The sequence below is a fragment of the Phyllostomus discolor genome, chromosome X, assembly GCF_004126475.2.
Source record: "Phyllostomus discolor isolate MPI-MPIP mPhyDis1 chromosome X, mPhyDis1.pri.v3, whole genome shotgun sequence".
Classification (NCBI taxonomy): Eukaryota; Metazoa; Chordata; class Mammalia; order Chiroptera; family Phyllostomidae; genus Phyllostomus; species Phyllostomus discolor.
In genome coordinates, this window is record NC_050198.1 from 57,461,357 (window position 1) to 57,484,952 (window position 23,596).

Sequence of the window (23,596 nt, forward strand, 5' to 3'; positions counted from 1 at the left end):
ACATTTACACCATGGAATTCTATGCAGCACAAAGAAAGAAGGAGGTCCTATCCTTTGCAACAGCTTGGATGGAGCTGGAAAGCATTATGCTAAGCGAAACAAGCCACACATTGAAAGACAAATACCATATGACCTCACCTTTAACAGGAACCTAAACGACAAAACAAAGAAACAAGCAAAATATAACCAAAGACACTGAAATAGAGGACAGGCTGACAGTGACCACAGGGGATGAAGAGGGAATTTCAGGGGACAATGGGAAGGGTTCATGGTAACAAATTTAAGGGACACATGGACAAAAGCTAGGGGGAGCGTGGTAATGGGAGGGAAGTCGGGAGGGTTGGGAGGGTGGGCTGTATTGGGAGTAAAATGGAGAAAACTGCTTGAACAATGATTAAAATAAGATTTAAAAAAAGAAAAAAAATAAGTTGAAAACTTATTTGAGAAAATAATGAAAGAAAACTTCCCTAATTTGGTGAAGGAAATATATGTACACGTCCAGGAAGCAGAGTCCCAAACAATTTGGATCAAAAGAAGACCACCCCAAGACGCATCACAATTAGAATGCCAAAGGTTAAATATAGAGAGAATCTTAAAAACAGTGATAGAGAAACACAGAGTTACCTCCAAAGGAGTTTCCATAAGACAACTGACTTTTCAAAAGAAATTTTGCAGGCAAGATGTGACTGGTAAGAGGTACTCAAAGTGATGAAAAGCAAGGACCTACAGCCTAGATTACTCTATACAGCAAAGCTATCATTTAGAATGGAAGGACAGATAAAGTGCTTCCCACACAAGGTAAAGCTAAAAGTGTTCACCATCATGAAGTCATTACTATATGAAATGTTAAAGGGACTTATTTAAGAAAAGGATCAAAACTATGAACATTTAAAAAGCAACAAGTTCACAACTACCAACAACTAAATCTAAAATGAACAAACAAAAAAACAAACACCAACCAGAACAGGAAAGGAATCATAGGTATGGAGATCATTTGGAAGGTTATCAGCTGGGAAGGGGGACGGGGAGAATGGGAGAAAATGTGCAGGGATTAAAAAGCATAATTGGTAGGTACAAAATAGGGGGACATTAATAATAATATAGGGAATGGAAAAGCCAAAAAACTTATATGCATGACTTGTGGACATGAACTAAGGAGGAGGATTGCTGAAGTGAAAGAGGGGACCATGCAGGGGTTAGCAATGAGGGGAAAAAATAGGACAACTTTAATAACATAATCAATAAAATATACTTAAAATTCACTTTACATATTTTTTGGAATTCAGGTTTAGTGGTGGTAAACTACTTTAGCTTTATTTAGAAAACCATCTCTCCTTCAATTCTGAATAACTTTGTTGAGTAGAGCATTCTTGATTGTAGGTTTTTCTCTTTCATTTCTTTGAATATACTGTGCTACTACCTGATGGCCTGCAAACTTTCTGCTGAAAAATCAGCTTATAGATTTATGGGGTCCCCTTCTATGTTCCAAGTTGTTTTTATCTTTATTTTTTTTTACATTTTAATTATTAGGCTCCCTGTTGTCAATCTTTGTGTCGTCATCTTTTTTCTGACTCTGTGGTTCCTGGGCTTTGATGACTGTTCCTTTCACCAGGTTAAGAAAATTTTCAGCCATTATTTCTTCAAAGAAGCTTTTTGTCTCTTTCTCTCTCTTCTCTTTCTGGAAACCTTACAATGCAAATGTTAGTGTGCTGGATGTTTTATGAGATGTCCCTTAAACTGTCATCAATTTTAGAAATTCTTTTTGTCCCTTCCCCTCAACCAACCAACTTACAGCAGTGTGGCCACCACATATTCATGCACACCAACTTCTGCTCCAGCCACATGCAACCCTGCAGCCTCACTGTGACTTATACACATGCGAGACACTGATGTTGGCCTCTCCCCTGGTTTATTTTTTTAAGATTTTATCTATTTATTTTTAGAGAGGGGAGGGAGGGAGAAACAGAGAGAGAGAGAGACATCAATGTGCAGTTGCTGGGGGTCATGGCCTGCAACCTAGGCATGTGCCCTGACTGGGAATCAAACCTGTGACACTTTGGTTCGCAGCCCGTGCTCAATCCACTGAGCTAAGCCAGCCAGGGCTCTCCCCTGGTTTCTGATGAAGAAAAGGGAAAAGCCACCAAGGCCAGATGGGGTGCGTCCCCGGGGGCCTAAGAAAATCACATGATGGAGGTGTAGGTAAACATGGCTTGCCTCTTGGCTCTGTTAACTCAATTCCTATCAAGTTTCCCAATGACATATTTCACATAACTAGAACAAATATTTCAAAAATGTAACCACAAAGGGTGCTTCATGGCAAAAGCAGTCCTGAAAAAGAAAAACTTTGAGGAATCACGCTACCTATTTCCAAACTATACTCTATGGCCATAGTAGTCAAAAAGGCAAGTACTGGCATAAAAAGACACAAAGATCAATGGAACAGAGCAGAGAGCCAAGAAATACAGCCACACTTTTATAATAAATTAATATTCAACAGACACATACCCCTTTGCATGTAAGCACATACAAAGGGGTAAAAATAGTTCATTCAATAAATGATAATGAAAAAAAATGAAAAGATTCATGCAGAAAAATGAAACTAGACCACTTTCCTACACCACACACAAGAGTAAATTCAAAATGGATCAAAGACTTAAATGTTAGACCTAAAACCATAGAAATCCTATAAGGGAACATATGCAGTGAAATCCTGGACATTGTTGGTAGCAATATTTAATCAAATATATCTCCCCAGGCAAGGGAAACAAAAAACAGTTAAACCAATGGGACAACATCAAACTAAAACATTTTTCACAGTATAGGAAATCACCAACAAAATAATAAGACAATCCTCAGAATAAGAGAAAACATTTGCTGATGCATCTGATAAGGGGTTAAAATCCAAAATTTATAAAGTACTTACAAAGCTCAACACGAAAAAGCCAAACAACCCAATTACAAATGGGCAATGAACACGAATAGACGTTTCTCCAAAGGGGACATACAGATGGCCAACACATATGAAAAGATGCTCAATGTCAGTATTCATCAGAGAAATACAAATTACAACCACAATGAGATACCATCTCACACCTGTCAGAATGGCTATCATCAATAAATCAATAAACGACAAGTGCTGGCAGGGATGTGGAGAAAGGGGAACTCTCTTGCACTGTTGATAGCAATATAGACTGGTGCAGCCAGTGTGGACAACAATATGGAGATACTTCAAGAAATTAAATACAAATACGCCTTTTGACTCAGGGATCCCACTTCAGGGAATATATTCAAAGGGATTGAAAACACTAATTTGAAAGAACATTGGCACCCCATGTTCATCACAACATTATTTATAATCACCAACATGTGGATCAGCCCAAGTGTCCATCAGTAGACAAATGGATAAAACAACTATGGGACATTTACACAATGGAATACTACTTGGCCATAAAAAGGATAAAATTTTACCCTTTGCAACAGTATAGATGAACTTGGAGATCATTATGTTAAGTGAAATAATCTAGTCAGAGAAAGACAAATGCCATATGATTTCAAATGGTGGAATGATTCATATGTGGAATCTGATGAACAAATTGAACTAACAAGGAAAATATGGACAGACTTATAGATGGAGAGCTGAATGACAGCTAGTAGCGGGATACATTATGGGGTGGAGGAATAAGCCGAAGGAAAAAAAAAAGACTCATGTACATGAACAACTGTTGGGAACTGCCCTGCCTGGTTCCAGAAGCTGTAACCCCCATGGCTAAGGCTGAGTGAGTGACCTTGGAACCCTAAGTCACTAAGGAAACAAAGCTTTTCCCCCTGGCAGGAGCACTGCCTCTGCTCACTTCACTTCATCCTGCCTGGCCCCCAGTGCATGACCGCTTAGCCAATGACAGGTAAGATTCCTCAAGAGAGGGATGACCTAAGACAGACATGGTCACAAAGGGGCCCTCAGGGAAGGACTTGGGGGGCTATAGAGAAAAGGGGTGATGGACCCTTGCCCCTTCACTTTGACATAGCCTGAGTCCTCATTCTGTCTGCAAGAAGTCTCCTAATCTCTTGGCTGCCTTACTTCCCCTGCTCAATCTAAGCCTGAAACAATGCTGGAGGTGGGTGTGGCCCTGTCCTGGAAAGGGCGGGTTCCCCGGGGCAATCAGGCCTAAGAATGAATGCATAAAATCCTGTAAAACCTGCTTTGCTAATACCCTCAATTTAAATGATAAGGGTCCAAGCATAAAATGAGTTTGTTTCTCAAAGTTTTATGGCCCTTTAACTATTTGACCTTGACTCAAAATAGGCCCTCAGAGTTCTTTGAATGTTATCTATTTGATCATTACTGCCTGACAATGATTGATGAGCTTTCCATATATGCCCTGTATTCCTATGCAAATTAAAGCCAATAATAAAAGCTTGTCAAGGAAAAGGTCAATGCACTCAAGAGAGAGTGGCCATGCCATCCCTTTTCCTCCACAGGACTTGGTAGTCCACGTGAATTTGTCTTGTCTCAGCCATAATGCCGCAGACACTGTGGGCCAGAGTCCACGTCACCCAGCAGTGTGGTGATTACTGGAGGCAGGGAGTACAAGAAGACTAAAGAATAATAGAAAAAATACAATGAAGATTTTTGTAAAAGTTGAGGCTGATATGAAATGACTCAGGAAGTGATCCTGAACTTGACAAATGGATCGCCACCAGGGTCTTTTGAATCTTTATTATCTCTAACTTTCATTTGATTGTAGTTTTAAAAGTTTTCTTACTATTTGCATAAAATTTCAGTTTGTATAACATCTTCAGGAATCTGATTTTACTATGTAAAATGCATTAATGGTATGTAAAATAAAGAAAACTTTTAAATGAAAGATTCAGTTAACCTCCTGTTCTTAAATCCAGTGGCAAAAGATACAACTTTTTTGTTGCATCAATGAATTACAAAAGTGCAAATTTGCATGTAAAGCAATTAATGGGTAACCTGTATCTTTAGTTCTCCACAGAAGTTCCTTCAATTACATTGACTAGTGGGGTTAGAGGAAAATAACATTTTATCTTTTTTTTTTCTGAAATGAACAGGGGACTGAATATATTTAGTCAGTTATTTTTCTTCCTTAACTTATTCTCTAAGATGGGCAATGACTACTATTTGTAACAGTGTAGATGAACCCTTTGCAACCCTTTTTACAGTTAGTATAATTGTGGCTGGAGTTTTAAAAGTTATGAATAAATATAAGGCAAAAACTAGGTTTTTTAGTGTACCCAAGTATTCATAACACATTTTGTAATGAGAGAAAAGTTTGACATCTTGGAGAAACGGCTGGCAGCTACAGAACATTCTTTAGCATTTCCCTAGGATTTTCTAGTGGATTTACCAATAAACATTCAACTACTAGGGAATGAATGTAGACACCTATTTGTCTTTAGAGGGATGTGGTGGAACCAGATTTCTAGAGCTGGAAGCCCTAATGGCAGTTTTCTCTTTGCATTAATTGTATGACAAAGGTATGAATGAATAAAACAATCAACTTAGAGCATGAGAATCATAAAGAAATTCAGGTTTTAGTCTCATCCCATCCCCTAGTAAGTTATGTTCTAATTTCTTCTACCTGTTTTCTACGAAGCTAAAATTCAATCCTGTGGCTTTCATTCTTGCCATGTAAGACCCTCAAACTTCCTGCTTCCCTTATGTTGTAGCTCTCCTTTGAAATGGAAACAGCATCTGCTATCACATAAAAATAAACCACAGGAAGCAGCAATTCTCTATGTGCATGGGCACTCTCAGTTCCTAGTAAGGCAACAAGGTTGCCTTAATAGGAATGATATTATTGTGTGCAGATAAGTACACAAAGAACAGGTTAAGGAGAAACAAGGGCCAGACTGAGTCCTCTGATGTTTTGGTAGTTTTGTTACAGAGCAACAAGGGGGGGGTGCTCAAAGGCAATATACTATTACCCGAAAGGAACCCCCCAGATTCATTATGTCTCCCGCCAGAGGAAAGATGTCTCTTAATACCAGAGATCAGTGAAAAGGAAAGGAATTTATTATTTATTTGAAATAACACAAACTAAAGTTCCCCACAAATGCACAGTCCTCCCAGCACCCAACATGTGGCAAAAGGGAACACTTCCAAAGCCTCATGGTCCTGACTCTCACCCAAGCCTTATGGTCCCAACCAAGACACCAAAGCCACATAGTCCTAAACAGACATGTGGTCCCCAAAAGAGAAACCTGGTCCCCAAAAAGAGAGACGTGGTCCCAAAAGAGAGATGCCTGGTCCCAAAGAGAGACGCCAAATGGCTGCCTCGCTGGGTTTAAATCCCAGCACCAATCTTCTTTTGCAGCCCCATTTCTGGCTCCTCCCACAGTTGGCTACAGCTGCCAGCATTCTGGGCAGGTGTACCCTGTGGTGTGGAGCCAATTATCTCCAAGCTCTTCTGGATCCCATTACAAATCCCTATTTGGGGCTCCCCTCTTGGCTGTACCCTGTTACAGTTTGATATTAAGAAGCTTCCTTTCTTATCTCAGTTAGAAATCCCATAGGTATCTATGTAATTACATTCTCACTAATTTTTACAGGTAGTAAAACTGTGTATACAGGTAAGCCATAAACAAAGTCTGTCCAGAAAAAGTAATGCCATTGTTAATATAATAAGAATAGTTTACCTGATATGATGTAACCTGGCAGCCAAGGAGAGTGAATTGGAATGGACATGTGTGATGAATGACAACTTCACTGTACTACTCAGTGGGGTTGTAGACGCTGTTGAATGAGTGTGTGTACTGTGTGGCTGTCACACTCAAAATGACTGGCCAAGTAGAACAAATAATGTGCCTCAAATTTTGCCTTAAGCTTGAACATTCCTCCTCAGAATCTATTCAGATGATGCAGCTATGGTAAACTTGTGATTGGCAACCTCATCACAACAGTGTACCTGCTCATACTTCACATCTCATGCAGAGCTTTTTGGTTAAATATCAAATCACCCAGGTGACTCAGACCCCTACATTCAGCCCAGTTTGGTACCTTGTGACTTCTGGTGTTTCCCCAAACTAAAATCACCTTTGAGCCCTGGCTGGTGTGGCTCAGTGGCCTAGGTGCTGTCCTGCAAAACAAAGGGTAGCTGGTTTGATTCCCAGGCAGGGCACATGCCTGGGGTGTGAGCCAGGTCCCCAGTAGGGGTTGTGTGAGAGGCAACCACACATTGATGTTTCTCTCCCTCTTTCCTTCCCTTCCCCTCTCTCAAAATAAAAAGGTAAAATCTTTACAATCATCTTTAAAAGGAAGAGATTTCAGACCATTGGTGAGATTCAGGGAAATATGACAGGGAAGCTAATGGCAATTGAGAGAACTGTGTGAGGTCCCAAGGTGCCTACTTTGAAAGGGACTGAGGTTCCATTGCTTTACGTACAATGTTTCTTGTATCTTCAGTAAATATCTCTATCTTTCCTAGTACATGGCCGGATACCTTCTGGAAAAACCTTGTATTCTCACGTTATTTTATCTATGAGGAATCTGAGGCTTAGACAGGTACTACCATTTTTTCTCAAGTAGTTCTTGGTTATTTAATGGTAGACTTGATATTTAAACTTGTTTCTGAATTCTACATTATTGTTATTTCCATAATCCTCTGACTGGAGGAGATGGATGTGTGTACAACTCAAAAACTTCGTATCCCAAAGTATTAAAGATAACATAAAGAGGTTAACTGGCCGACCAGCTGGCAGTTATTTTTCTTTCTAAAATATGTAATCAGAGAATTTAAAGTTCCTAATAAGAAAAAAATTTAAGAGTGGGTTTTCCACATACATGTAAATTTCCTCAAAACTAATTAACCAAGATCAGATATGTTTGAAAAGTATTAGTGTGTTTGCCATTCTCAATTAACAAGAAGTTGAACTTTTGAGAAACACATAGAAACTGTATATCCATCAGGTCAAGTGGCTTATTTAAAACTCCTACATATCCCAGTAGGATGATGCTGTAGCATTTACTGGCTCAGGGACAGTTTATCCCAGAGTGGACAGAAAATCTTGGTTTCTGTCAAGAAAAGGTAGTTCAAGAATGTTAAATTTTCTTTGTAATTTCACCCAATTCTATAATCAAAATATTTCTCCCTGTGGAGAGAATACCGGAGAGGTTTGGGATAAGGTCTTTAAAGGTGTTAATTGACAAAACTGTTTGTTAGAACCAGAATTGTTCAAACAATTAGATTTTTCATACCTTACCTTTTGCCTCTTCTTAATCTACCAAAGCATTTAGTAATCAATACTACCTTTTTTGTTTGGATATGATTTGTGTTTTGAGATACATTATACATAAAGCAGGAACCTACTACTTACTAGATGAATCATGAAGTTATTTATCTACCTTCCTAATATAACCAGAAAGGTTTTGTTCATGTGTCTGTGTTAACAGGAAAGGTTATTTTAATGTGCTCAAGAGCATATTTATTAAGACACAAGGCTGAAAATATTTGAATACCAGATACTTGACTACAGGGGAAAAAGTAAGAAAAACATGTATAGATAAGAGGAAGGATTCTGATTTTGGCCCACAGAATTCTTTAATAGGTCACTAACATCTAAATCAACAATGTCTACTAAACAAGACTTCTTTGTCTGATCTTATTCTACAAGCAGTAAATTATTGGAGTCATAGAGACTGCTTTGTAAGGCAGTTAAAAAGATCCAGGTAGAAAGCATCTTCATAGCCCTTCATGTTTTTAAGTACTGTGCCAGATATCTGAAGATGTCTAATCTGGGTAGCCCGTTGGTTTTCTGTCCACTATTTTTCTTGTAATAAAAAAGCATAGTTCTTAATGGCTCACATACAATTGCAATGTTTCTTAGAATTGTAATGGGAGAAAGGCCAGTCAAAACATTTCATTGGTGGCCTTCTAAAGATAATAAAACACAAAAGGACTAGTTTAAAGCTAAAAACTTAAGGGAAGGTGTATTCTGTCTATTCAGATTATCTGATTCTTCCTGATTTTGTTTTGGAAGATTGTATGTTCCTTGGTATTTAACCCTTTTGTCCATGTTGTTCAGTTTGTTGCTGTATAGTTACTTTTTAAAAATATATTTTATTGAATGTGCTATTACAGTTATCCGATTCCCCCTTTATTCCCCTCCACCCTGCACACCCTCTCCCACCCACATTCCCCCCTTTACTTCATGTCTATGGATCATACAAATAAGGTTTTTGGTTTCTATACTTTTTATACTATTCTTAACCTCCACCTATTCTATACTTACCATTTATGATACTTATTCTCTGTACCTTTCCCTGCTCTCTCCACCTCCCACTCCCCTGTTGATAAACTTCCATGTGATCTCCATTTCTGTGATTCTGCTCCTGTTCTAGTTGTTTGCTTAGCTTATTTTTGTTTAGGTTTGGTTATTAATAACTGTGAGTTTGTTGTCATTTTACTGTTCATATTTTTATCTTCTTTTTCTTAGATAAGCCCCCTTACCATTTCATATACTAAGAGTTTGGTGATAATGAACTCCTTTAACTTGACCTTATCTGGGAAGCACTTTGTCTGCCCTTCCATTCTAAATGATAGCTTTGCTGGATAGATCTTGGATGTAGATCCTTGCCTTTCATGACTTCCAATGCTTCTTTCCAGCCCCTTCTTGCCTGCAAGGTTTCTTTTGAGAAATCAGCTGACAATCTTATGGGCACTCCTTTGTAGGTAACTGTCTCCTTTTCTCTCTCCTTTTCACTTTCAAGATATTCTCCTTATCTTTAATCTTGGGTAATGTAATTAATGATGTGCCTTGATGTGTTCCTCTTTGGGTTCAACTTCTTTGGGATGCTCTGAGCTTCCTGGACTTCCTGAAAGTCTATTTCCTTTGCCAGACTGGGGAAGGTTTTCTTCATTATTTGTTCAAATAAGTTTTCGATTTCTTGGTCTTCCCCTTCTCCTTCAGGGAGCCTTATGATTCAGATGTTGGAATGTTTAAAGATGTCCTGGAGGTTCATAAGCCTCTCCTCATGTTTTTCATTCTGTTCTAGTTGAGTGCTTCTTTCTTCCTTCTGGTCCACACCATTGATTTGAGTCCCGGTTTCCTTCCTGTCACTATTGGTTCCCTGTACATTTTGATTTATTTCAATTAGCATAGCCTTCATTTTCTCCTCTAATTTGCGACCATATTCAATCAATTCTGTGAGCATCCCGATTACCAGTGTTTTGAACTGTGCATCTGATAGGTTGGTTATCTCTTCATTGCTGAGTTGTATTTTTTTTTTTTTCTGGAGCTTTGATCTGTTCTTTCATTTGGGCCATTTTTTCTTTTTTGTCTCAGCATTCCTGTTATGTAGTAAGGGGTGGAGCTTCAACTGTTCATCAGGGTGGGGTAATCTACATTGCTGCTCTGTGATGCTGTATGTAAGGGAGGGGTCTGAGAGGGAACAATGCCCCTTGCTCCACTCTTTGCCTGTTTGCAGTCACTTCCCTGGCTACCCACAAGCAAATTGGGTCCTTCTGGTGATGATTCCTTGGAGGATGCTTTTGTGTATGTTCTAAGACCCTGTGGGTCTCTCCAATGAACTCTCTTGTAGGGCTTGGAGTTTCTCATGCTGCCACCTCACCCTCCACAGGTGTTTTCAGTCATAAGCTTTGAGGTTTTATCTCACTGTGCTTGAACCCTGGGTTGCGCACTCTGGCCTATCTTCCTTCCCAGTTGTTCTTCCCAGTTTACCTGTATGTGAATGTGGGACTGCCTGGCCAGCCAGCTACTGCCTCACTGGGTCTTCCAGCCACTGCCTTGCCATGAGTCCTCTCTATCCGGCTGCCAGCCTCTGCCCCTCCAACTGGTCTAGATGAATGTTTCTTCTTTAACTTCTTGGTTGTCTGACTTCCATACAATTCAATTTTCTGTCAGTTCTGGTTGTTGTTTGTTTTTAATTTGTCATTGTCCTTCTTTTGATTGTGTGAGGAGGCACATTGTGTCTACCTATTCCTCTATCTTGGAAGTCCTTGTTGGTAATGTTGGCGTATAGTTATTGGTGATATTTTCATAAAATCCTTTGTATTTATTTGGTGTCAAATGTTACTTCTGCTCTTTCATTTATGATTTTATTTACTTGGACCCTTTCTCTTCTTTTCTTGATGAGTCTGGTTAAAGGTTTTCCAATCTTGTTCATCTTTTCAAAGAACCAGTTCTTGGATTCATTGATTGTTTGTAATGTTTCTCTAGACTCTATTTTGCTTATTTGTGCCCTGATCTTTATTACTTCCTTATTCCACTCACTTTGGACTTTGTTTGTTTTCTTTTTCATGTTCGTTTAAGTTAAGTTTACATTATTTATTAGAGTTTTTCCTTCTTTCTTTTCTGAGAGGCTTCTAATGTTATGAATTTCCCTGTTAGGATTGCTTTCCCAGTGTCCCCCAGATTTTGGATTGTTGTGTCCTCATTTGTATTTGTTTCAAAGTATCTTTTGATTTCTTCCTTGAGCTTGCTGTTGATCCATTCATTCATTGTTCAATAACATGTTACTTAGCTTTCATGACTTTGCATGTGTTTTGGTGTTCTTCTTATGATTGATTTCTAGTTTCATAGCATTGTGGTCAGAGAAGATGCTTGGTATGATTTCAATCTTCTTAAATTTGTTGAGACTTGTTTCATGTCCTAACATGTACCTATCCTAGAAAACATTCCATGTGAACTTGAAAAGTATGTATATTTTGTTGCTTTGTGGTGCTTTGAAGAAATTAGTTAAATCTATTTGATCTAGTGTATCATTTAAGACCACTGTCTCCTTGTCGATTTTATGCCTGCAAGATCTATTCACTGAAGTCAGTGGGGTGTTAAAGTCCTTGACTATGACTGTATTTCTGTTGATCTCTCCCTTTATGTCAGCCAAGATTTGCTTCACATATTTAGGTGCTGCTATGTTGAGTATGTAAATGTTTACTACAGTTATATCCTCTTGTTTCATTGTTTATTTTATTTTTAAAAAAACAAACTCCCAACAAACAAAGCCCTGGACCAGATGGCTTCACAGGTGAATATTACCAAACTTTATGAGAAGAACTAACACCTCTTCTTCTCAAATTACTTCAAAAATTCAAGAGAAGGGAATGCTCCCAAACTTTGGCCTTTTACAACATCAGCATTATCCTAATTTAAAAAAATATGTAAAGATGCTGCAAAGAAATAAAATTATAGCCCTGTCTGGTGTAGCTCAGTGGATTTAGTGCGGGCCTGTGAACCAAAAGGTCACTGGTTCAACTCACAGTCAGGGCACATGCCTCTGTTGCAAGCCAGGTCCCCAATTGGGATAGTGCAAGGGGCAACCACACATTGATGTTTCTCTCCCTCTTTTTCTCCTTCCTTTCCCCTCTCTCTGAAAAATAAATGAATAAAATATTTTAAAAAATAAAATTATAGACCAATATCTCTAATGAACATAAACGCTAAAATCCTCAACAAAATATTAGCAAACAATACAGCAATGCATCAAAAAGATTATACAGCATGAACAAGTGTGATTTAATCTGGGAAGGCAAGGTTGATACATCATTTGCAAATCAATAAATGTGATTCACCATGTAAACAAAATGAAGGATAAAAAATACATGACCATTTAAATAGATGCAGAAAAATCATTTGATAATATACAGTACGAGAAATTATGAGAAAAACTCTCAGCAAAGTGGGATTAGAAGGAGTGTACATAAACATAATAAAAGCCATATATGACAAACCCACTGACAGCAATGTACCCAATGGACAAAAACTACAAATGTTCCCCTTAAGCTTGGAAATAGACAGCAATGTCCACTTCCACCTCTCTTATTCAAAATAGTACTGAAAATCCTAGCTATAGCAATCAGACAAGAAGAAGAAATAAAAGACATCCAAATTGACAAAGAAGTAGTAAAACTGTCTTTATTCACAGGTGACATGATACTATGCATAGAGAACCCCAAAGATTACATCAAGAAACTACTAGAACTAATAAATGAATTCAGCAAAGCAGCAGGATACAAAGCAGCATGGATCGGACTTGTGATCCAGAAATCAGTCACATTTCTATATGCCAATAATGAACTAACAGAAAGGGAAATGGAGAAATGGATGCCATTCACAATTGCTTCAGAAAGAATAAAGCACTTAGGAATAAACAAAACCAAGGATGTACAAGACCTGGACTCAGAAAATTATAAGACACTAAACACAGAAATTGAAGAAGATACAAATGGATGGAAGCACATACTGTGTTCATGGATAACAAGAATTCAATGCAATTCCTGTCAGGATTTCAATTATGTATTTCACAATACTAGAACAAATATTTCAAAATATTGTATATAGAACCACAAAAGACCCCACACACCAACAGTGAGAAAGTAGAATAAAGTTGGAGGAATCACACTACCTAATATCAAACTATACTATAAAGCCATAGTAATCAAAACTTCATGGTACAATTAATGGAACAGAATAGAGAGCCCAGAAATAAACCCACATCTTTATAATTAATTAATATTCAACAGAGGAAGCAAACACACACAATTGGCTAAAGAGAGTTTATTCAATAAATGCTGTTAGAAAACGCGGACAGATATGTGCACAAAAAATAAAACTAGACCACCTTCTTACACTTCACACAAGAGTAGATTCAAAATGGATCAAAGCCTTAAATATTAGAACTGAAAACATAAAAATACTAGAAGAAAACATAGGATATCTATAAAGGACACATGAAAAAAATGAAAGGGGCTTAGGATCAAGGGTGGGAGGTGGGGATGGCTGGGGTAGGGGTGATTGTTCGGGGGAAATGCAGACAACTGTACTTGAACAACAATTAAAAAACTTAAAGAAAAATGAAAACATAGGCAGCAAAATCTAGGACATGGCTAGAAGCAATATTTTATCAGATATATCTTCTTAGGCAACAGAAACAAAAAATAAAAAAAGAGATTACATAAAACTAAACAGATTTTCACAGGAAAGGAAAACATCAATAAAATATAAAAGACAACTCATAAAATGGGAGAACATATTTGCCAATACATTTGATAAGGAGTTAATATCCAAAAGTTATACAGAACTTACAAAACTCAACACCAAACAAACAAATAAACAAACAACCCAATTAAAAAATGGGCAAAGACTTGTATAGACACTTCTCCAAAAAGGACATACAAATGGCTAATAGACATATGAAAAGATGATCAGTGTCACTAATCATCAGAGAAATGCAAATTAAAATAAAAATGAAATATCATCTCACACTGGTCAGAATATATATGATCAATAAATTAACAAATAAGTGCTGATTAGGATGTGAAGAAAAATGAACCCTCTTACACTGTTGGTGGGAAAGCAGATTGGTGCAGCCACTGTGGAAAGCAATATGTAAATACCTCAAAGAGTTAAAAATGGACCTTCCTTGTGACCCAGTAATCCCACTTCTGGTGATATATCAAAAAGGTCCCAACACACTAATTCTAAAGAACATAAGCACCCCTATGTTCATTGCAACATTATTTACAATCACCAAGATATGGAAGTAGCCCAAGTATCCATCAGTAGAAGAGTAGATAAAACAACTATGGGACATTTACACAATGGAATACTACTCAGTGGTAAAAAAAAAAAGATGTATATTTTACCCTTTGTGACAGTATGGATGGACCTGGAGAACATTATGCTAAGTGAAAAAAAAACAGTCAGAGAAAGATAGATACCATGTCATTTCACTCATATGTGGAATATAATGAAAAAAAAAAAACCTGAACTAGCAAGCAAAATAGAGGTAGACTCATAGATAGAGAGCAGGATGACAGCTAAGGAGGTGAGGAGAGGTTAGGGGGTGGAGGGATTGAGTAGAAAGGAAAGAAGGTTCATTTACATGGACAACAGAGTAGTGATTGCTGGGGGAAGTGGAGTATAAGGGGACTAAATGGTAATGAAAAATACAATAAAATAAATTTAAAAATAAAACAAAACAGAAGCTTCTCGAAGAAAAAGAAGAAAAGGGAAGACTACTTGGAGGGTAATGAGGATTTTCATTACTCACACTGTATCTCCATCCAACAGACTTCTGATATTTATTTACTCTCACTTGTCTTCCTACTTCAGGTAAAGGGGTCTGCAAACCTAGAACAATATATAATTAGAGTCGCAAGTACATTCTGAAAATGATTTATTCTTTATTTTGTGCTGTCTTTTGTACTAAATGGAAAAATAACATAATATTATTCCTTTCTCAATCTTTGCTAGTAGTTTTCATTTAAAAACTATCTTCTTGCCCTGACTGGTGTGGGTCATTGTATTGAGCACCAGATTGTGAACCAAGGGGCCGCCAGTTTGATTCCTGGTTGGGGCACATGTCTGGGTTATGGGCCAGGTCCCCAATGTGGGGGGCACATGAGAGGCAACTACACATTGATTTCTCTCCCTCTCTTTTTCCACCCCTTGCCCTATCAAAAAATCAATAAACAAAATCTTTTTAAAAATTATATTCTTACATATGCAGAAACTTGGCACCAAATTCATAAAAACAGATTTAACTCTCACTTTAATGAGAAAATTACAATTTGATGTTAACAAAATGTTATTTTCTCTTATGAAACAAGGTAATTGACTTTATGGATTGAATATGATTTTTAAATATTTCAAAAGTTAGAGCATTTAAAAAGTAAACTAAAAGTGGGTCAAGTTTTCTCAAGTTCATATAAGGAAATGATTATTTTAGTGGGTCACACCCAAATAGTACTTGGCTGATTATTGGAAAGTCATAATTTGTAGGACAAAATAAATACACAAAATTTCAAAATCCCTTGAAACTCAGATTAGTTTGCAACTTTTGACATTTACTGGCAAAACAAGTCATGCAATTCTTTAAATAGTTTCAGCAATTCACTCTGTGCAGAAATTGTAAAACAACAGTTTATGGTATTGACAACCATTCAGTGAATATATTTATCTTTTCAAACATAATATTTGAGAATTTTCCTTTAAAGTATAATGAAGTGAAAAGTTTGTGACCTTTACTATGTTCATGCTAATATTATATTGAGAAAGTGAGGCACTCATGCTGAAGAATAGGATGGAAATCAGTGGTTACCAAATTCTATTATGGTATGTTATAAACCTTGACACAACTTTATAAATGTTAGCAGAAACAGTGCCAATTAAACTGTCTCTCTTGTCCGTCTGTCAGAAAATGCAAGAAAAATGCATATCTGTGACAAGTTTTTTCCTTTTACCTGTTATTGGAAATCTAATGACATCAACTCACAAAAGGAATAGTTGGAGAGGGAAAAGAATATGATGGAACACATGGAGATTCCTCTTTGCAATCCCTGGAAACAAATAATCAAATAGAAGTAGATATATATGCAGATGATTCCTTCATTCCTATAGAATACCAAAATAAAGTATTTTATCTGTAGACATAATAAATCAGTAATAAAGATAATATACTAGTGGGTAGAAAAATATTAAATGATAAATATATTAAGTCCAGAGAAACATAATAATTATACATACTAATGCTTAAAGAACAAGACAATATTTTCTGAGCTATTTGTCCTTAGACCATATTCCATTAAGGGAATAAAATGCAAACAGAATATAATATTACCTTACGAGCATTCATCACCTTAACAGCTGTAAATACACCAGTCTTTTCATGAAGTCCCTGAAACACATTATAGTAATAAACATCAAATTGTGGCTATATAATCAAGCAATCAAGCAGTGAAGTGAAAAATATTAAAATTAAATAAGGTCAAACACTATAGCCTATCATGAAATATAAAAGATTATATACAGAGTAAATGTAAGGTAGTTTATACAAAAAAATATTGAATTATGAACATTTGAAAGAAATACCAACCATTTCACAAAAAAATCATGCAAATTTGTGAAATAGGCTTGCTTTTTTTTTCCTTTTCATTACAGCATTTTTGACATTTAATATTATATCAATATTAGTTCAGGTGTACAACATAGCAAATTTTCATTTATATATTTTATGAAGTGATCACCATGATAAGTTTATTCACCATGTGATACCACATGAATTTATTATAATATTACTGATTACATTCTCTATATTGTACATTACATCTCACAAAAGGAATAGTTGGAGAGGGAAAAGAATATGATGGAACACATGAAGATTCCTCTTTGCAATCCCTGGAAACAAATAATCAACTAGAACTTATTTATTTTATAATTGGAATTTTTTATGTCTTAATCTCCTTCATCTTTTTCACCCAGTCTTCCAAACACCCTCTACACTGCCAACCATCAGTTTGTTCTCTGTATCTATCAGCCCGTTTCTCTTGTGTCCCCTGGTGTATTTTGTTCATTAGAGTCCACATATAAGTGAAATCATATAGTATTGTCTTTCTGTGTTGGACTTATTTTACTAGCATAATACCTTTTACAGAACAGATATCCATGTTGTTACAAATGGTCAGATTCCATTCTTTCTCATGGCTGAGTAATATTCTATATGTATATGTATATATATAGATGTACACTATATGTATATATATACATTTATTTATTTATCTATTTATTTATTTATGTTTGTGTGTGTGTGTAGGTATATACATACATACATACAAATATATATATATATAGGGTTGTCCAAAAAGTCCATATATATATATATATATATATATATATATATATATGGGGTTGGCCAAAAAGTCCATATATATGTATATGCCACATCTTTATCCATTCATCTATCGATGGAATATCAGGTTACTTCCATATCCATATCTTGGATATTATAAATAATGCTGCCATAAACATGGGGTATATGTATCTTTTCTACTTAGTTTGTTTGTTTTCTTCAGATAAATACCCAGAAGTTCAATGGAAGTTTACTTTGAAGAGTTTACTTAATTATTTCCTTTCTTCTACTTAATTTTGACTTTAGTTTTTGAGGAACCACCAAACTTATTTCTGTAGTGGCTGCACCAATTAACAATCCCATCAACAGTGTTCACAAATTCTCTTTTTCCACATTCTATCACTTCTTATTTGTTGTCTTGATAATAGCCATTTTGACAATGAAGTGATATCTCATTGCCATGTTGATTTGCATTTACCTAAAGATTAGTGATGTTGAGCATCTTTTCATGTGTCCATTGGCCAGCTGTATGTCTCCTTTGAAAAAAAAATCTCTATTCAGATACACTGCACATTTTTTCCCATCATGTTATTTGGGTTTTTTTAAATGCCATTTTTAAAAATATTCTTTATATATTTTGAATATCAACCTCTGATTGGATATACAATTTGCAACTATATTCTCTCATTCAATAGACTGCAACTTCATATTGTTGATGTTTTTCTTTGCTGTGCAAAATACTTTTAGTTACATGTAGTCTTATTTGATAATTTTGGCTTTTGTTGTCCTTGCCTGAGGAGTCATATTCAAAAAATATTTCTAAGGCTGATGTTAAAGAGTTTAATACCTGTGTTTTCTTCTAGGAATGTTATGGTATCAGGTCTCACATTTAGGTCTTTAACCCATTTTGAGTTTATTTTTGTATATGGGGTAGGAAAGTAGTTTATTTAATTGTTCTTGCATATAGCTGCCCAGTTTTCCCAACACCGTTTCTTGAACAGACTGTTTTTTCTCCATTGTGTTTTCTTGCCTATTTTATTGTAGATTAATTGGTCATTTCAGCTCTGTTTTTTTTCTTGTGTTTGCTTTGGCTATTTGGGGTGTTTTGTGCTACATACAAATTTTATGATTAATTATTTTAGTTCTGTGAAAAGTATCACTGCTATTTTGATAAGCACTACATTCAATCTGTATATTGCTTTGAGTCATATTAACATTTTAATTACGTTAATCCTTCTGATCCATGAGCATAGTATATCATTCCATTTATTTGTGTAATCTTCAATTTCTTTCATCAAAGTGTTAGAGTTACCAGAATATATCTTTTACCTCTTTGGTTAAATTGAATTCTATGTACTTTATTATTTTTTAAAAGATAGTATTGATTTATTTTAGACAGAGGGTAAAAGAGGGAGAAAGAGAGGGAGAGAAACATCAATTTGTGGTTGCCTGTCATGTGCCCCCACACTGGGGACCTGGCCCACAACTGAGGCATGTGCCCTGGCTGGAAATCAAACCAGCAACACTTTGGTTCACATGCTAGTGCTCAATCCACTGAGCCACACCAGACAAGGCTATGTACTTTATTATTTTAATGTAATTGTAAATAAAACTGTTTTCTTAATTTATCTTTCTGAGAGTTTGGTATCAATTTAAAGAGACACAAGTGATTTCTGTATATTCACTTTGCATCCTGCAACTTTACTAAGTTTGTTTACTGGTTGTTAATAGTTTTCCAAGGAGTCTTTAAGGTTTTCTATATATTTTATCATGTCATCTGAAAATAGCAACAGTTTTACTTTTCCCTTTCCAGTTTGGATGTTTTTTATTTCTGTTTCTTTTCTAATTGCTGAGGCTAAGATTTCTAATATGATGTTGAATAAAAGTCATGAGAATGGGAGTCCTGGTCTTCTTCCTTATCTCAGAGGAAAAGTTTTCAGTTTCTCACCATTGAGTGTAATGTTAGCTGTGGGTTTGTCATATATGACCTTTGTTATGTTGTGGGGTGTTCCCTGTATACCCACTTCATTGAGAGTTTTCATCATATATGGAAGTTATATGATGTCAGATGCTGTTTTCTGCATTGATTTATTCAAAAATTATATACTTTTTATTATTTGTTTGTTAATGTGGTGAATCATGATGACCAATTTGTGGATAATGAACCATCCCGATATCCATGAATTAAATCCTGCTTGATACAGTTGATGATCATTTTCATGTATGCTTCTTGAATTCAGTTTGCTAATATTTTGTTGTGAATTATTGCATCTATGTTCACCAGAGATATTGGACTGTAATTTTTTTTTGTAGTATCTTTGTCTGGTTTTGGTATCAGGCTATTAGAGGCAATATAGGATATTTTTGAAAACATTCCCTCCTCTTTAATTTCTTGGAAGAGTTTAGAAGGATAAGTATTTATTCTTCATTAAATGTTTGGAAGAACTTACCAGTTAACATGTATGGTCCTGAGCTTTTGTCTGTTGGAGGTTTTTGATTAGTGATTCAATTTCTTTACTGATAATTAGTCTGTTTATATTTTCTGTTTCTTCCTAGTTCAGTCTTGTGAGGTTGTATATGTCTAGAGGTCTATCACATTGTTTATCTTTTCAATGGACCAGCTCATAGTTTCACAGATCTGTTTTACTATGTTTTAGTCTCTGTTTAATTTGTGTTCACTCTAGCACTTAATATTTACTTCCTTCTACTTCCTTTATACATTGTTCTTTTTTCCTAGTACTTTAGATATAAGGTTATGGGGTGTTTTGGAGCTTTTCTTGTTTCTTAGGGTAGGCTTGTATTGATGTAACTTCCCCCTTAGAAGTGCCTTTATGGTGTGCTATGACTTTTGGAATATTGTGTGTGTGTGTGTGTGTGTGTGTTTCATTTAATTGTTGTTCAATTACAGTTGTCTCCATTTTACCACCAACATTCCCCTCACCCCATACATCCCCATTCCACACGCTTGATCCTACTGCTCTTTGGTTTTGTCAAAGTACCTTCCTACACCTTCCTGAAAACACTTCCCCCTTTTCCTGCCATTATCCTCTGACATCTCCTTTGGCTACTGTATGTATTTTCTTAATTTCAAAGGTTGTATTTTGCTTGCTTGTTTGTTTTGTTAATTAGGTTCCACTTATATGTGACATCATATGGTATTTGTCAATCACCACCTGGCTTATTTCACTTAGCATAATGCTATGCAGTCCCATCCATGCTGTTGCAAAGGGTACAAGCTCTTTCAATCTTTACACTGTGTAGTATTCCACCATGTAAATGTACCATAGTTTTTTGATTCATTCATTTACTGATGGGCACTTACATTACTTCTGACACTTGGCTATTGTAAATTGTGTTACTATGAACATTGGGGTGCATAGGTTATTTTGAATTGATATTTTAGGGTTCTTAGTGTGTAATCCAGTTAGTGGAATTGCTGAGTCTAAAGGCAGTTCCATTTTTAGTTTTTTGAGAAAATTCCATACTGTTTTCCATAGTAGCTGTACCAAGTCTGCATCCCCACCAACAGTGCACTAAAGTTCCATTTTCTCCACATCCTCTCTAACACTTGTTGTTTGTTGACTTGCTTATGATGGCCATTCTAACTGGTGTGAAGTGGTAACTCATTGTGGTTTAAATTTGCATTTCTCTGATGGCTAGTAACAATGAGTATCCTTTCATAAGTCTCTGGACCTTGTGTATGTCCTCCTTGGAGAAGCATCTGTTCAAGTCCATTGTCCATTTTTAATTGGGTTTCTTGTCTTCCTAGAGTGGAGTCATGTGAGTTCTTTATATATTTTGGAGATCAAACCCTTGTCTGAAGTATCATTGGCAAATACGTTTTACCATACAGTTGGTTTCTTTTCATTTTAATGCTGTTTTCTTTAGCCATGCAGGAGCCTTTTATTTTTATGAGATCCCTTTTTTTCTTTATGCTCCTTTCTCTAGGGAACATATCAGTGAAAATATTACTGCATAGAATATCTGAGATTTTCCTGCCTATATTCTCCTCTAGGACTTTTATAATGTCACAACTTATATTAGAGCATTTTATACCATTGAATTTGTTTTTGTGTATAAGTTGGTGATCTCATTTTGTTTCTTTGGATGTAGATGTCTAGATCTCCCAACACCATTTATTGAAGATACTATTTTTACTCCATTTTATGCTTCTTCCCCTTTTCTCAAATATCAATTGACCATAGATACTTTTGTTTATTTCTGGGCTCTCTAATCTCTTCCATTTGCATGTGTGTCTATTCTTATGCCAGTACCATACTTTTTTTTTATTACAGTGGACTTGTAATGCAGTTTGATATCACTTATTGTAATCCCTTGTAGTTTGTTCTTCTTTCCGAAAATTGCTTCAGATATTCAAGGTCACTTATGGTTCCCTATAAAGGTTTGAAGTGTGTATTCTATATCTGTGAAATATGTCATTGGTACTTTGATAGGGATTGTGTTGAATCTATAAGTTTCTTTGGGTAGTATGGACATTTTAATGATGTTAATTCTTCCCATCCATGAACTTGGTTTGTTTTCATTTGTTTGTGTCTTCCTTAATTTCTTTCTTCAATGTTGTGTAGTTTACTTATTATAGGTCTTTTACCTCCTTGGTTAGGTTTATTCTTAGGTACTTTATTTTCCTTGTTGCTATATCAAATGGGATTTGTTCCCTGATTTCTGTTTCTGGTATTTCATTGTTGGTATACAAAAAAATGCCTTTGATTTTCGGATTTTGACTTTGTATCCTGCTGTTTCTCCAAATTCACTTATTAGGTTGAGTAGTTCTTTGGTGGAGTCTAAAGGATTTTCTATGCATACTATTATGTCATCTGTAACAATGATAGTTTTGCTTCCTCCTTTGCAATTTGGACATCTTTTTTTTTTCTTGTCTGGTTGCTGTGGCTAGGACTTCCAATACTATGTTAAATAGAAGTAGTGAAAGTGGACATCCTTGTGTTGTTCATGATCTTATTGGGGAAGTTTTTAGTTATTGCCTATTGAGTATAATGTTGGCTGTACCTCTGTAGTATGGGCCTGTATTATATTGAGGAATGTTACCTTTATGCCCACTTTCCGGAGTGTTTTTATCATAAATGGGTGCTGTACCTTAACAAATGCATTTTCCACATCTATTGATATGATTATGAGATTTTTGTCTTTCCTTTTGTTTATGTGCTGTATTATGTTTATTGATTTGCGAATATTGTACCACCCTTGCACACCTGGGATGAATCGCACTTGATCATGGTGTATGATCTTTTTAATACATTGCTAGATGTGGTTTACCAGTATTTTGTTGAGGATTTTAGTGTACATGTTCATCAATGATATTGGTGTGTAGTTTTCTTTCTTTGTTGTGTCTTTTTCTGGTTTTGGGATAAGGATGTTGCTGGCTTCATAAAAAGAGCTTGGGAGACTTCTTTCTTCTTGGATTTATTGGAATAGTCTGTGAGGGATAAGGGCTAGCTCTTCCCTAAATATATTTAAAAGTGTCCTGTGAAACTGTCCAGTCCAGGGTGTTGGGTGCCAGGCATTTTTTGTTTACTGCTTTGATTTCATCAGCTGTTACAGGTCTGTTCAGTTTTTCTGCTTCTTCATTCAGTTTTGGAAGATTACATTTTTGTAGAAATTTGTACACTTCACACAGGTTTTCAAATTTCATGGTATATAGTCCTTCATAGCAATTACTTACAATTCTTTGTATTTCTGTGGTACCAGTTGTAATCTCACCTTTGTCATTTGTGGTTATGTTTATTTTGGTCCTCTCTTTCTTTCTTGGCGAATCTGCAAAAAAGCTTTTCAACTTTGTTTATCCTTTCAGAGAACCAGCTCCTGATTTATTAATCCTTAGAATTGTTCTTTTAGTCTTTTTGTCATTTAATTTTACTCTGATCTTGATTAAATCCTTCCTTCTACTTGCCCTGGGCCAGCTTTGTTGTTGTTCCTCCAGTTCTTGTGCGTGTAGGGTTAGGTTGTTTATTT

The 23,596-nt window shown here is 36.0% G+C and overlaps 1 protein-coding gene across 1 annotated transcript in view; it reads right to left on the bottom strand.

Annotated features, from left to right (window-relative positions):
- NRK (Nik related kinase) overlaps positions 1–23,596 on the bottom strand; it is a 97,159-nt gene that overhangs the window by 68,414 nt on the left and 5,149 nt on the right. The window contains 2 exon segments of the mRNA XM_036016352.1: positions 15,001–15,103; positions 16,601–16,657. Of these exon segments, the coding sequence (XP_035872245.1) occupies positions 15,001–15,103; positions 16,601–16,657 (160 nt within the window).